The sequence below is a fragment of the Chiloscyllium plagiosum genome, unplaced genomic scaffold (genome assembly GCF_037043375.1).
Source record: "Chiloscyllium plagiosum isolate Xiang-an unplaced genomic scaffold, Cpla_swu_hap1 HiC_scaffold_22, whole genome shotgun sequence".
Taxonomy (NCBI): domain Eukaryota; kingdom Metazoa; phylum Chordata; class Chondrichthyes; order Orectolobiformes; family Hemiscylliidae; genus Chiloscyllium; species Chiloscyllium plagiosum.
In genome coordinates, this window is record NW_028270160.1 from 3,362,843 (window position 1) to 3,376,707 (window position 13,865).

The 13,865-nt window shown below is 44.2% G+C and overlaps 1 protein-coding gene across 3 annotated transcripts in view; it reads left to right on the top strand.

The window, feature by feature from the left end:
- The window catches only part of cusr (Copper-only SOD repeat protein), a 210,607-nt gene that overhangs the window by 68,652 nt on the left and 128,090 nt on the right, over positions 1-13,865 (top strand). For all 3 annotated transcript variants that reach the window (XM_087998713.1, XM_043713116.2, XM_087998714.1), the window contains one exon: positions 13,371-13,470. In XM_087998713.1, coding sequence (XP_087854839.1) covers positions 13,371-13,470 — 100 coding nt within the window. The remainder of the gene's footprint in view (positions 1-13,370; positions 13,471-13,865) is intronic.

Sequence of the window (13,865 nt, forward strand, 5' to 3'; positions counted from 1 at the left end):
TTGCATGTTCTCCCCGTGTCTGCGTGGGTTTCCTCCGGGTGCTCCGGTTTCCTCCCACAGTCCAAAGATGTGCAGGTTAGGTGAATTGGCCATGTTAAATTGCCCGTAGTGTTAGGTAAGGGGTAAATGTAGGGGTATGGGTGGGTTGCGCTTCGGCGGGGCGGTGTGGACTTGTTGGGCCGAAGGGCCTGTTTCCACACTGTAAGTAATCTAATCTAATCTAATCTAATCTAATCTAACAGACGGCTCATACGTTACTTAATTTCTCCAAATCATGATGTCGTCTGGAAAGGAAATGCTCCATGTTGTATCTGCCAAGCAGTGGTCATCAGACTTTAGGAGAGAACACTCAAAATAGTGATTGTGGGTTTTACTATTTTATTTTCTCTAAATTTCTTCACATATTGAGCATGTTTACTGTTTCATTGTTTTGTTTCATATTGTGTACATTATAATGGAGACTACATGGAATGCCACTTACTCTTTCAACAACTCCTAAAAATGATAGGGCAGATTTTCTGCTGGCCAATTTGTGAGCATAAATGAGAGTTGGGCATGGAGACTCTGCAGACTCCTTAACATAGCTCACCAAAGGATTTCCCTGGGAAGTGGTTAGAACCCTACGAAAGTCTTCAAAAAATCAGACTTTGGGTGGTTCTGATGGAATTAAGTTAAATAGTTTCTCAGGAAATGTCAGACAATTAAATATATAGTTTAATTCCTGAATAACAATTAAACAGACTCCATACTTACCTCACTGACGACCCATAGACTCTGATCTGACACTTCCCAGGAGCTGACACACCCTCCCCTGTAGAAACTATGAGTATAAAGTATGACTTTACATTTCTGAGGGAGCTCTGAGTGGAATCTCTTATTGGAAACATAGAGCTTCCTTCTTTTGTGAAAAATGCTCAGAGTGAAAATCCATGTGAAATGACCACTTCTGGAAAAACTAGACCATTATATTCAGAATAGTTGAATTTATTAACGAGCAAAATGGCTGTGTGGCATAAATAAGGGGTAGTTGTTAGTCTCATGACAATGTTATTTCAATTGCATGTTTTGATTCAGAGAAAACCTGGTTTGCATGAGGAAGCTTATTATTTTTGCTATGAACACAAGTTTAAATGCTGGGGGAACACCTGAATTATAACATTATCATTGAGGAAATTAATAAAGAAAGTGAATTTCACATGAACGTTTCATTTTTTTCCTTCTATTTGCAGTGTACTTCTTGCTCCATCTTTTTATTTTTTGTCTTGCTAAAAACTTGATGCTTCTGCCTCTGGGTTCTCTACTCACATGTCTGCTCTCACTGCTCAGCTCTTTCACCAGAAGAAGGATAATCATACCTCAGTAAACAGTTGAAATGCAGAGTATCACTGTTTTATATTTTCTCACAGTTTCCTTTTGGGTGCTGGAATCTTCAGCCACAGTAAATGAGTCCTCTTGTTGTACTCCAAGACAAAATAACTCCAATGCGAAGACAGCCTTATTTTGGAATTCTAAAATCAATTTATGTCTACACCAGAACTGCACTCTAATCGTAGACTAGATGCAGTATATGAAGAGGTGGAAATGTGTTGCTGGAAAAGCGCAGCAGGTCAGGCAGCATCTAGGGAACAGAAGAATCGACGTTTCGGGCATTAGCCCTTCTTCAGGAATGAGGAAAGTTGGTCCAGCAGGCTAAGATAAAAGATAGGGAGGAGGGACTTGGTTGAGGGGCGTCGGAAATGTGATAGGTGGAAAGAGGTCAAGGTGAGGGTGATAGGTCAGACTGGGGTGGGGGCGGAGAGGTCGGGAAGAAGATTGCAGGTTAGGAAGGCGGTGCTGAATTTGATGGATTTGACTGAGACAGGCTGGGGGGAGGGGAAATGAGGAAACTGGTGAAATCCGAGTTCATCCCTTGTGGTTGGAGGGTTCCTAGCCGGAAGATGAGGCGTTCTTCCTCCAACCGTCGTTTTGCTGTGGTCTGACGATGGAGGAGTCCAAAGACCTGCATATCCTTGGTGGAGTGGGAGGGGGAATTGAAATGTTGAGCTGCAGGGTGGTTGGGTTGGTTGGTCCGGGTGTCCCAGAGGTGTTCTCTGAAACGCTCCGCAAGTAGGCGGCCTGTCTCCCCAATATAGAGGAGGCCACATCGGGTGCAAAGGATGCAATAGATGATATGTGTGGAGGTACAGGTGAATCTGTGGCGGATATGGAAGTTTCCTTTGGGGCCTTGGAGGGAGGTGAGGGGAGAGGTGTGGGCGCAAGTCTTGCACCTCCTGCGGTTGCAGGGGAAGGTGCCGGGAGTGGAGGTTGGGTTGGTGGGGGGTGTGGATCTGACGAGGGAGTCACAGAGGGAGTGATCTTTACGGAATGCTGATAGGGGAGGGGAGGGAAATATATCCTTGGCGGTGGGGTCCGTTTGGAGGTGGCGGAAATGGCGGCGGATGATGCGCTGTACATGGAGGTTAGTGGGGTGGTAGGTGAGGACCAGTGGGGTTCTGTCCTGGTGGCGGTTGGAGGGGCGGGGTTCAAGGGCGGAGGATCGGGAAGTGGAAGAGATGCGGTGGAGGGCATCGTCGACCAGGTCGGGGGGGAAATTGCGGTCCTTGAAGAAGGAGGCCATCTGGGATGTGCGTTTTTGGAACTGGTCCTCCTGGGAGCAGATGCGGCGGAGTCGAAGGAATTGGGAGAATGGGATGGCGTTTTTACAGAGGGCAGGATGGGAGGAGGTGTAATCCAGGTAGCTGTGGGAGTCGGTTGGTTTGTAGTAGATGTCCGTGTTGATTCGGTCACCTGAGATAGAAATAGAAAGGTCGAGGAAGGGGAGGGAGGAATCTGAGACTGTCCAGGTGAATTTGAGGTCGGGGTGGAAGGTGTTGGTGAAGTGGATGAACTGTTCAACCTCCTCGTGGGAGCACGAGGCGGCGCCGATACAGTCATCGATGTAGCGGAGGAAAAGGTGGGGGGTGGGGCCAGTGTAGTTGCGGAAGATGGATTGTTCCACATATCCTACGAAGAGGCAGGCATAGCTGGGGCCCATGCGGGTGCCCATGGCTACTCCTTTCGTTTGGAGGAAGTGGGAGAATTGGAAAGAGAAGTTGTTCAGGGTGAGGACCGGTTCAGTCAGTCGAAGGAGGGTGTCTGTGGAAGGGTACTGGTCGGTACGGCGGGAAAGAAAGAAGCGGAGGGCTTTGAGTCCTTCGTGATGGGGGATGGAGGTGTACAGGGACTGGAAGTCCATGGTGAAAATAAGGCGTTGGGGACCGGGGAAGTGAAAATCATGGAGCAGGTGGAGGGCATGGGTGGTGTCCCGAACGTAGGTGGGGAGTTCTTGGACTAAGGGGGACAGGACGGTGTCAAGGTATGCGGAGAGGAGTTCGGTGGGGCAGGAGCAGGCGGAGACAATGGGTCGGCCGGGGCAGTCAGGTTTGTGGATTTTGGGCAGGAGGTAGAAGCGGGAGGTGCGGGGTTGTGGGACTATGAGGTTGGAGGCGGTGGATGGGAGATCCCCCGAGGTGATGAGGTTATGGACGGTCTGGGAGATGATGGTTTGGTGGTGGGGGGTGGGGTCATGGTCAAAGGGGCAGTAGGAGGAGGTATCTGCGAGCTGGCGTTTGGCCTCAGCGGTGTAGAGGTCGATGCGCCAAACTACTACCGCGCCTCCCTTGTCTGCTGGTTTGATAGTGAGGTTGGGGTTGCAACGGAGTGAGTGGAGGGCTGCGCGTTCCAAGGGTGAGAGGTTGGAGTGGGTGAGAGGGGTGGGGGAGTTCAGGTGGCGGTTAATATTGCGGCGGCAGTTGGCTATGCAGAGGTCGAGGGCAGGTAGGAGGCCAGCAATATATGAAGACAATTGTGATAAAATGAATTCTAATCAATGGATGACAATAGGAAACAGCATTATGTTGTGACACACCGAACTGCTGGAAAGGAAAACTTTTAAGGATTATTGGGTGCAGGAAAAACCTGAGGCAAACTCGTTAAAAATTCTTTGACAAGAGGCTCCCAGGCAAGAGATTTAGCGGCTGCAGGACCAAGGGTGTTAATATTAAGCCTTGCCCAATTAAGGTTTTTTTTTCTTGGCCACCTGCCACAAAGTTCATGGTAGTATTAGCTCCCTGGTGGTATTGCGTACTGAATTCTTTTGTAAACCCTCTCATTTTCATACTTGTGAGTTCATAGCAACGTAATTTAATCTTTATTTGCCCTGTCACAGATGTCTACTTACCTTTACACTTGATAAGGAGGGGAAATAAGATTCAATACTGATGATCTCAATTCAAGCAAATTTCCTGGGCTAGCCAGAATAAACTAAAACAAATGAACAGGTACCAATAGACAACTACTGTAAGTAGCTCAGTCTGCATGCACGAGATGTCCAGTTACTCTGTTCGGACTGAATCACAAGTTGCAATTTTCTGTTCCGGAAGATAGGAGGAAAGCCTAGTTGTAGCTGGAAGGTTTTCATTTAAGTCACAGAAACAGCATGTGTGCTCCTCTTGGTCCTACAATTCTCTAGAAACATCTGCCTGTGACAGTTTATGTCCTTTCTCCAATGGTCTCTTTATTTTTATAATCTGCTGAAGTATCATTCAGTTGCAGTTTGAAATAGTATTGAGGGTTTCAGATTATTCATTTTGAATGAATTTTTGGATGAACTCGCTGCTGCATTGGAGCATTAGGGCCTTGGTGCAACTTTGTCCAGGAGCTGCACACCACTGAGTATAACTGGTGTAGCGTGTGTTAAGTTAGAACACACTGGAAGAACTTCAAAAATCTAACAGAAAACTCACACGCACGTGGCTATAAACAGGTTATTCCTTCCCAAGTGTAACTAAGCCATAGCCTGGTATATCCATGGTGACCATATATACCAGTATTTAGCACTGATGGATTGTTAGTGGTGCTACTTTGATTTCTAAGCCTGAAGACATTTCTCGACTTTTCCTTCCCCATGACTAGTCGATGCATGAGCCCACATTCAGTGTAGCATCATACTACATACCAAAAGGCTTGCAAGATTGATGGCTGACAGCAGCCCAGTATTTTTCATTGTTTTGAAAAATATTTGATAAGGTGCCTCTCAAAGGGCTACTCCACAACATCTTATGAAATCACTTGTTTTGTAACCATTACCCATGTCTATTCCAGAAATTGCATCATTTAGTTCACCGTCTCTCCTACTTTCAAGACAAAATAATAGTTTGATGCCATTAACATTCTATTAATGTTAACCTTCCCATCTAGCTTTAGATGTTCCTACCTTTCCTTGTTTTAATTGTTTGTTATCAGCTCAATACAATTGCAGTAATAGTGTCAGCGGAATTCATTAGTGCCATTACTATGCGAACATTATAACAACGCACAACTTTACAGGATTGCAGTGGTGTCCTTTCTGTTCCCGAAATAAACCAATCATGTTGAGGAAAGACACAATACTAACTGACTCAAAATTTGGTTTCTAGACTGTTTGCTATTCATTCCTGGATTGAGGATCATTGGTAAAGCTAGCGTTTATTATACATTCCTTTTCACTTGCACTCTATAGTTTATGTGATTAGGAATGTTGAAATAATCTATGGCCTGAACCACCGCTACACTTTTAAAAATTATATTATACAAATATTCCAGTTGGGAGAAACAGAAAATTATTCCACTAACAGTTTGATATAGAATCTAATGCCGCCTTTATTCATGACATTTACACTGGGCATAAGTTCTGAGGGCTGCTATATTGTGTGGTCTGTGTGTGTTCTGTCTCTTCCAACAGTTTTTGCCAGTACTTCTTGGGTCTTGAGCAACTAGCAGCAACATCTGTTGGAGATTTGTGTAATCCCATCTGTTAGATGGTGAATACATTTTAACAATTTCAAAATAATGCTATAGTGGTGCTAAGGCAGTTGTATTGCTTTGGTTCAAATGTAAATGTTCCCCTATTTGAAACTGCCACTAATTATTTTGCACGTTTGGTAAATAGCAAAAACCAAAAGTGACTATTGATACCAGCAACACACGCTGTGACACATTTTTATCATTTTTCTTGGACTATTCCACCTTGCTGTTTCTATCCATTTGATTTGCCTTTATGATAAATGTGAACCAATTTTGTGAGGACAAGTCCTCCGGGCCTGACGGGATATATCCTAGGATTATGTAGGATGCAAGAGAGGAAATCGCAGAGCCGTTGGCAATGATCTTTTCGTCTTCACTGTCAACGGGGGTGGTACCAGGGGACTGGAGAGTGGCGAATGTTGTGCCCCTGTTCAAAAAAGGGAATAGGGATAACCCCGGGAATTACAGGCCAGTTAGTCTCACTTCGGTGGTAGGCAAAGTAATGGAAAGGGTACTGAGGGATAGGATTTATAAGTATCTGGAAAGACACTGCTTGATTAGGGACAGCCAGCGCGGATTTGTGAAGGGTAGGTCTTGCCTTACAAGTCTTATTGAATTCTTTGAGGAGGTGACCAAGCATGTGGATGAGGGTAGAGCAGTGGATGTAGTGTACATGGATTTTAGAAAGGCATTTGATGAGGTACCCCATTATAGACTTATGCGGAAAGTCAGGAGGCATGGGATAGAGGGAAATTTGGCCAGTTGGATAGAGAACTGGCTAACCGGTCGAAGTCAGAGAGTAGTGGTAGATGGTAAATAATTAGCCTGGAGCCCAGTTACAAGTGGAGTTCCACAGGGATCAGTTCTGGGTCCTCTGCTGTTTGAAATTTTTTATTAATGACTTGGAAGAGGGAGTCGAAGAGTGGGTCAGTAAATTTGCAGATGATACGAAGATTGGTGGAGTTGTGGATAGTGAGGAGGGCTGTTGTCGGCTGCAAAGAGACTTAGATATGATGCAGAGCTGGGCTGAGGAGTGGCAGATGGAGTTCAAACCTGTCAAGTGTGAGGTTGTCCACTTTGGAAGGACAAATAAGAATGCGGAATACAGGGTTAACGGTAGGGTTCTTAGTAAGGTGGAGGAGCAGAGGGATCTTGGGGTCTATGTTCATAGATCTTTGAAAGTTGCCACTCAGGTGGATAGAGCTTGTAAGAAGGCCTATGGTGTATTAGCGTTCAATAGCAGAGGGATTGAATTCAAGAGTCGTGAAGTGATGTTACAGCTGTACAGGATCTTGGTTAGGCCACATTAGGAGTACTGTGTGCAGTTCTGGTCACCTCACTTTAGGAAAGATGTGGAAGCTTTGGAGAGGGTGCAGAGAAGATTTACCAGGATGTTGCCTGGAATGGAGAATAGGTCGTACGAGGATAGGTTGAGAGTGCTAGGCCTTTTCTCATTGGAACGGCGAAGGATGAGGGGTGACTTGATAGAGGTTTATAAGATGATCAGAGGAATAGATGGTAGACAGTCAAAAACTTTTTTCCCCGGGTACAACAGAGTGTTACAAGGGGACATAAATTTAAGGTGAAGGGTGGCAGGTATACGGGGGATGTCAGGGGTAGGTTCTTTACCCAGAGAGTGGTGGGGACATGGAATGCGCTGCCTGTGAGAGTGGCAGAGTCAGAATCATTGGTGACCTTTAAGCGGCAATTGGATAGGTACATGGATGGGTGCTTAAGCTAGGACAAATGTTCGGCACAATATCGTGGGCCGAAGGGCCTGTTCTGTGCTGTATTGTTCTATGTTCTATGACTGTAGCTCTGATATTAGAGATTAAATCAGCAGACTTCAACATCTTACATTCCCAGAAATCTTCAGAATTATATCTTCAATCATTCTTAATCAGGACTGTTTGCTGGCTATGTTTTTTAAAAAACTAACTGCTATAGTTACCTTTTGTCATATTACCTGACAGTTACTGGGGACCTACCAAATAAGGCAATTTAAATCATAGTGATTAGATCTTGAGTTTTGCAGTTCCATCCAAAACCAACATTATCTCTAAAGATACAGGAGACAGGCAGAGCAGGCAAAGGCTAGCTGAGGAAAGAAGGTGGTATTATGCCTTGTTCCTCAGAGGAATACCTGAGAATTGACCCAGGACACGTGGAATTGGATTCGCTATCAAACACAAACTCAATAACTGGCTCTTAGAGCTCTCTTAGCATCAACAATCGCCTCACGACTCTCCTTCTACAGCAGCAGGGAGCAGTTATGAGTGCCGATGCTTCAACCCTGGAGAGCATACTCCCAACATATAACTTTCCTCCTGGAGATTTCAAGACCAGGATTGAAAAGGACAGCCAACTCTGGAATGGAAAAGTCTGAGTCAGGAATTGCAGCTCCAAGATTCTCCAGCTCACCAAATGTGCAGAACACCAGTTGGTCATCACCAACATGCTGTTCCACCAAAAATACAAGTTCAAGACTACTTGGAGAGATCTGCGATCAGAGCACTGGAGCATGTGATCGACTACTTCATTGTTTGATCCCAAGCACAAAAGGATGTCCTCATTCCCAAAGTCCTTATTACCTCATGACCTGTGCAGATGACTGTAGGACAGACCACGGGCTTATCTGCTTTTCTATGTCCATCAAATGCCAACAGAAGTAGTTGAAGATGAAGAAGCAGTTCAGGATTAAGCTCCACATTAAGCAACTTGAACAGCCATGCAGACTTAGGAACTTCGAACAATGTCTTCACCTAAATCTCCCAAGTGTGCATTTTAATGAAGTGGAGGAAATCTGGAAAGAGCTGAAGATAGCCATCATTTCATGCTATGAAGAAACAATTGGGAAAAGACCAGGAAAGACCCACCTGTTTCAATGAGAACAACCACATCATGTAAACTCTCGACAAGAAGAGGAAAGTTCTTCATGCATGGCAGCACAACCTCACCAGTGAGGCAAACAGGAGAACTCCTCAACCAACAAAAGCAGAGTTCCAGGGAAGAACGAGGGAAATCAAGAACCAATGGAAGACTGAGAAAATGAGCTGCAACCCGGAAATTTTTCAGTAATATAGGGACACAACACCCATGGCCTCAAACCGATGTGGAATAAGAATAGAACCCTTCAGAAAGTCAGAGAAAACATCAGCCTTCAATGGAAAGATCACTTTGTATTGTAGTTTAGGAATTCTTCAGTTGTTGAAGATTTGTGTTCGGAAATTCCCCAACACCTCATCAAAGATGATCTTGTCACATACCTTTTGTGGCAGAAATTGAAGCCTCCATCAGACACACACGGAATGGAAAAGCTGCAGGAGTACCATATCACAGAATCCCTACAGCATGGAATCAAGGCATTCTGCCCAGCAAGTCTACACCGAACCTTCAAAAAGGATACCAGCCTGACCCATACCCTATTGCTATAGCCCTGCATTTTCCTGTGGCTAATGCACCAAACCTACACATCCCTGAACACTGTGGGCAGTTTAGCATGGCCTGTTTACATAACTTTCACATTTTTGGACTGTGAAAGGAAACTGGAGCAGCTGACGGAGACCCACGCAGGCACTGGGAGAACGTGCAAACTCCACACAGTCAGTCGCCTGAGACTGGTATTGAATCAGAGTTCCTGACACTGAGGTAGCAGTGCTGACTAATGAGCCACTGTGCCACACTATGGTAGAGCTTACCCATCACTTCCAACAACTGTTGCTGAAAGTCAGGGGCAAAGAAGGAATCCCTACTGATCTCTGGGATTCTACCATCGCCATTATCTTCAAGGAAGGACATCAAGTGGACTGTGGGAACTACTGAGGTACTCTGCATCACTGCGAAGCTCATGACCAAACTCCTCACTAGGCACCTTCTCTCACATAGAAAATCCTTCTTGAAAGCCAAAGTGGCTTTTGACCAAGACATAGAATTGTAGACAGGATTTTCACTGCTCAGCAACACCTTGAGAAATGCCAGGGGCAACACTCAACCACAGTACATGACCTTTGTTGATCTGACCAAGGCTTTGGACTTAGTCAATCAGAAAGTGCTGTGGAAAACCCAGTCAAAGGCTGACTCTCCTCCACTCCAAGACCTCGGTTATAGTCCTCACCGATGGTAATATGACAGAATCCTTTTGAAGTTAAGACAGGGGTCAAGCAGGATGTGTCATCAGGCCCCCACCCCCCCGCTTTCTCCATCTTCATCACCACCATTCTTCTTGTTGTCAAAAACAAGCTTCCTAATGGCGTGGACAGGATAGACAGTACTTTTCAACCTTCACTGGTTGAAATCCAAGATGAAAACAACACTGACCTTGCTGGTGGAACGTCAGTACAGTCGGGTTCTGTTACAACGTGCATTTAGAGTCATAGAGGTGTACAGCACGGAAACAGACCCTTCAGTCCAACCCGTCCATGCCGACCAGATATCCCAACCCAATCTAGTCCCACCTGACAGCACCCGGCCTATATCCCTCCAAAACCTTCCTATTCATATACCCATCCAGATTTCTTTTAAATGTTGCAATTGTTACAGCCTCCATCACTTCCTCTGGCAACTCTTTCCATACTTGTACCACCCTCTGCGTGAAAAGGTCGCCCCTTAGGTCTCTTTTATATCTTTCCCCTGTCACCCTAAACATATGCCCTCTAGTTCTGGACTCCCCCACCACAGGGAAAAAAAACTTTGTCTATTTATCCTATCCATACCCTTCAGATTTTATAAACCTCTATAAGGTCATCCCTCAGCCTTCGACGCTCCAGGGAAAAACATCCCTAGCCTATTCAACCTCTGTGATTGAAGAATGTAGGTCGTTATTTGTAGAACACAAACTCTCCTTACCTGTATTGTCTGTAATGTGATTCTGGTCCCATTGGTTTAAATGCTGCTGCTATTACGCAATTTTCTTATAACGCAGGATCACACAGGAATGGAACTACTGTGTTATTATCAGAATAGACTGTGTGTATGTGGGTGACAGTATCACCTCTGCGTTCTCGGAAGAGATCTTCAAGCATCACAGAATGCTTTTGTGGAAACAAACCAATGAATTCAGTCTCAATGTCAAGAAGACTCGATCATTTACCAGCCTGTCCCAGGTCAGATTCCGGTCTATTCCCCAGTAATGGATAAATCCTCCCAAATGTGGAATATTTCCCTTACCTAGGAAGCTACCTCTCAGCTAAAGCTGATGTCAATGGGAAGATTCAACATCACATTTGATCTGTGACTGCTGCCTTCAGTCACCGAAGAATGAAAGTCTTTGACCGTGACATCCGTGCTTTACCAAGAGCCTGTGTATAAGGCAGGCACTCTTCCCCCTCTTCTGTCTGGCTCCAAAACTTTGGTTACATACAGACATCAAGTCAACATCCTTGAAGTACCATCACTGCTATTTGAGATGGATTCTCCCCATTAGCTGGGAGGACAGATGTCCTTGAAGCAGCTAATAGAGCCAGCATCGAGGCCATGATCATCTGAAACCGACTCCACTGGTCAGGCATGTTCTGCCAAAGCAAATCTTCACCCAGCTCAAGGAAGGCACTCGGACAAGAGAAGGTCAAAGGAATTGTTTCAAGAACTCCCTGAAGACTTTCCTCAAGAGATACAACATATATGTCAATGCGTGGAAAACCCTCATTCAGAAGAAATGGCTGGTGAAACTCCTGTACAAAGGAACACAATTCTTTAAGAAGACCTGTTGGCATGAGGAAGTACAGAAAAGGAACAAGAGAAAGGAATGCCAGTGATCTTAAGGCCAAGGATCACTTCCACATCACGGAAACACCTTCCCAGTGTGTGGTTGGAGGTGGGGCTCTGGCATCGGGCTCATCAATCACACAAGGACCCATAGAACCCAGGGCCAGTGACCTACAATTTCCCCAGTGGACCATCCTACTTAGCGAGTGATGAACAGTGTTAATATATCAGATTGTGTGAGGGCTTATGTAGCTTCGTATACACCTATGAATTAATCTCTTCCAAGAAAAGAGGCTCTTGTTTCTTCCTTCAGCACAATCCGGATACAAACAACCTCTTGCATTTGGATTCATCTGTTGTAACATCTAGCATTAGGTGACTACATAGTTATAAAAATGCAATTTTTTTCCTACCATGAGCTGGATTTAATATACCTGACTCAGTGGGTTTGAAGGTAAGACGGTACATTAAATCTAGTGGGCACCATGCCACTGCCTGCTCCTATTCCCACGCAGTTTTGTAACAGGGAGAGATTTAACATCATAGAGATATACAGCATTTCATATTCCATCTGCCTGTCAGCCAATGTCAGGGCTTGATTCAGCCCCTACTTGGATTTAACTGGTGTTGGGTAAATTTGCAGCCAAGAATCCAGCCTGGCAGCTTTCTCTGCATGAGATGGTCACACAGGTAGAGATCCTCTTTATCTGAAACACCACGTTCCCACGTTCACCTCCCCCGCTGGCTGTTCCACTACAGACCCACACCCTCTTCACCTTCTCCTTCCTTTTCCCCTTGCTGGGCCTGTCACCTTGGCCCAGTGGGCACCCAGACTCTTCCACTATTCCAGATCCAGCATCACGCACACCTCATACTGATAGGGATCACAGTTCCTGGTGCTGCTGCTGGTACCTTAAATTGCCAGCCTCTGCGGTTGAGTGTTGAAAAATTCTACATCAATTCAGTGAATTCCTGTGAGACAGGTGAGTTTACCCTACTTTCTGCTTCCAATTTGTCCAGCCTGGGGAATGTGGACTAAAGCACTCTTAATAGATGCAATCCAGTGGTCTGTCAAAAATGTATCCCTACTGACTTCTAATTCTCCTGATCTATTATCATATACTTATCTTGATTTAAGGAGAAAAGTGGAGTGCAGGATTGGAAAAGAGTTTTCAGAGGTATCAAGTATTCTGAAAGTTCTTGATGCTTGTCATTGATAGACTTGTATTGGTGTTCTTAAGATGTCATTGAACCAAACATTGTTTTCTGAGAGGTGTGGCCACTTCTGACATTTTTGTGATTTGTAAATGTTCTGCTTTAAGTGTGTAAATCCCCCACCTTTATGTGATGTTTATGAACTGAGTACAGCCCAGTAGATGTAATTGATTTTAATCTTCACTCGAGAGAATCAAATCCAGCTTTTGGGCCTTTGCAAGTTGATTTTGCACTCCAGTTTTACAGTTCCTACAAAGTGATTTCTATTTTGCATTAATTTGGGTAATAAAAACAAATCCTAAAATTGCATTCTTGTTGCAACCATTTCATAATTGAATTCCTAGGCTCTATGTTGATTTCATTTTTCTGCAAAATAAATGAAAAATTATATGCCTGGGGAAAGTTTTGAACACTATAGTGAGTCAAACTTTGTCGAATTCTATAGCTGCAACCTTGTCAAGCATGAAATGCTTAGAAGCTCATTATTCGCGTTCAGAGTCAGTATGCTTTTTTAAAATCCATAACTGAGAAATGATTAAAGTTAAACTGTTCTATTAATTTTGAAATGTTTCTAATTTTATTTATTTTTCTTTTGTATGCCGTGATAATGCTGATTCTTGGGGAGAAAGTTTACAATGTGCAAATCTGCTTATGGCGAAGGCTACAGATGGCGAATTTATTCAAGCCAGAGCTGTCTTTAATGGTATGGTCTCAGGTACAATTATTCTGGTAAGGCAGTATTTTATTTATCAACTACATTTTTTCCCCTCACAAATAAAGATAAGATGGTTCCCTGTTTTGCTGCAGCAATGTGTGGAATTAATTCAAGTGCACTGTGGTAATTTACATCATTGTGATTTGTTCAATAATGTATATCAAGTGGTTCCTGTGAAAAACATTCCTGTCAATCCAAAATTCCCTTTCAAAAGCATGGCCAAAAATGTAATTGTTCATTCTGAGTTAATATAATTTTATATTTGTGATTGGCTATAGTACTGGTAGAAGACAAAGGGTTTAAAAATCTGTTTTGCTTTGGGAAAGTGTTTTGTATTTCCTTGGTATAGTGTTAGAATTTAGACAATAGGCTGAGATGCACTGTATTCTCCCCATTTGGGAATGCTTTA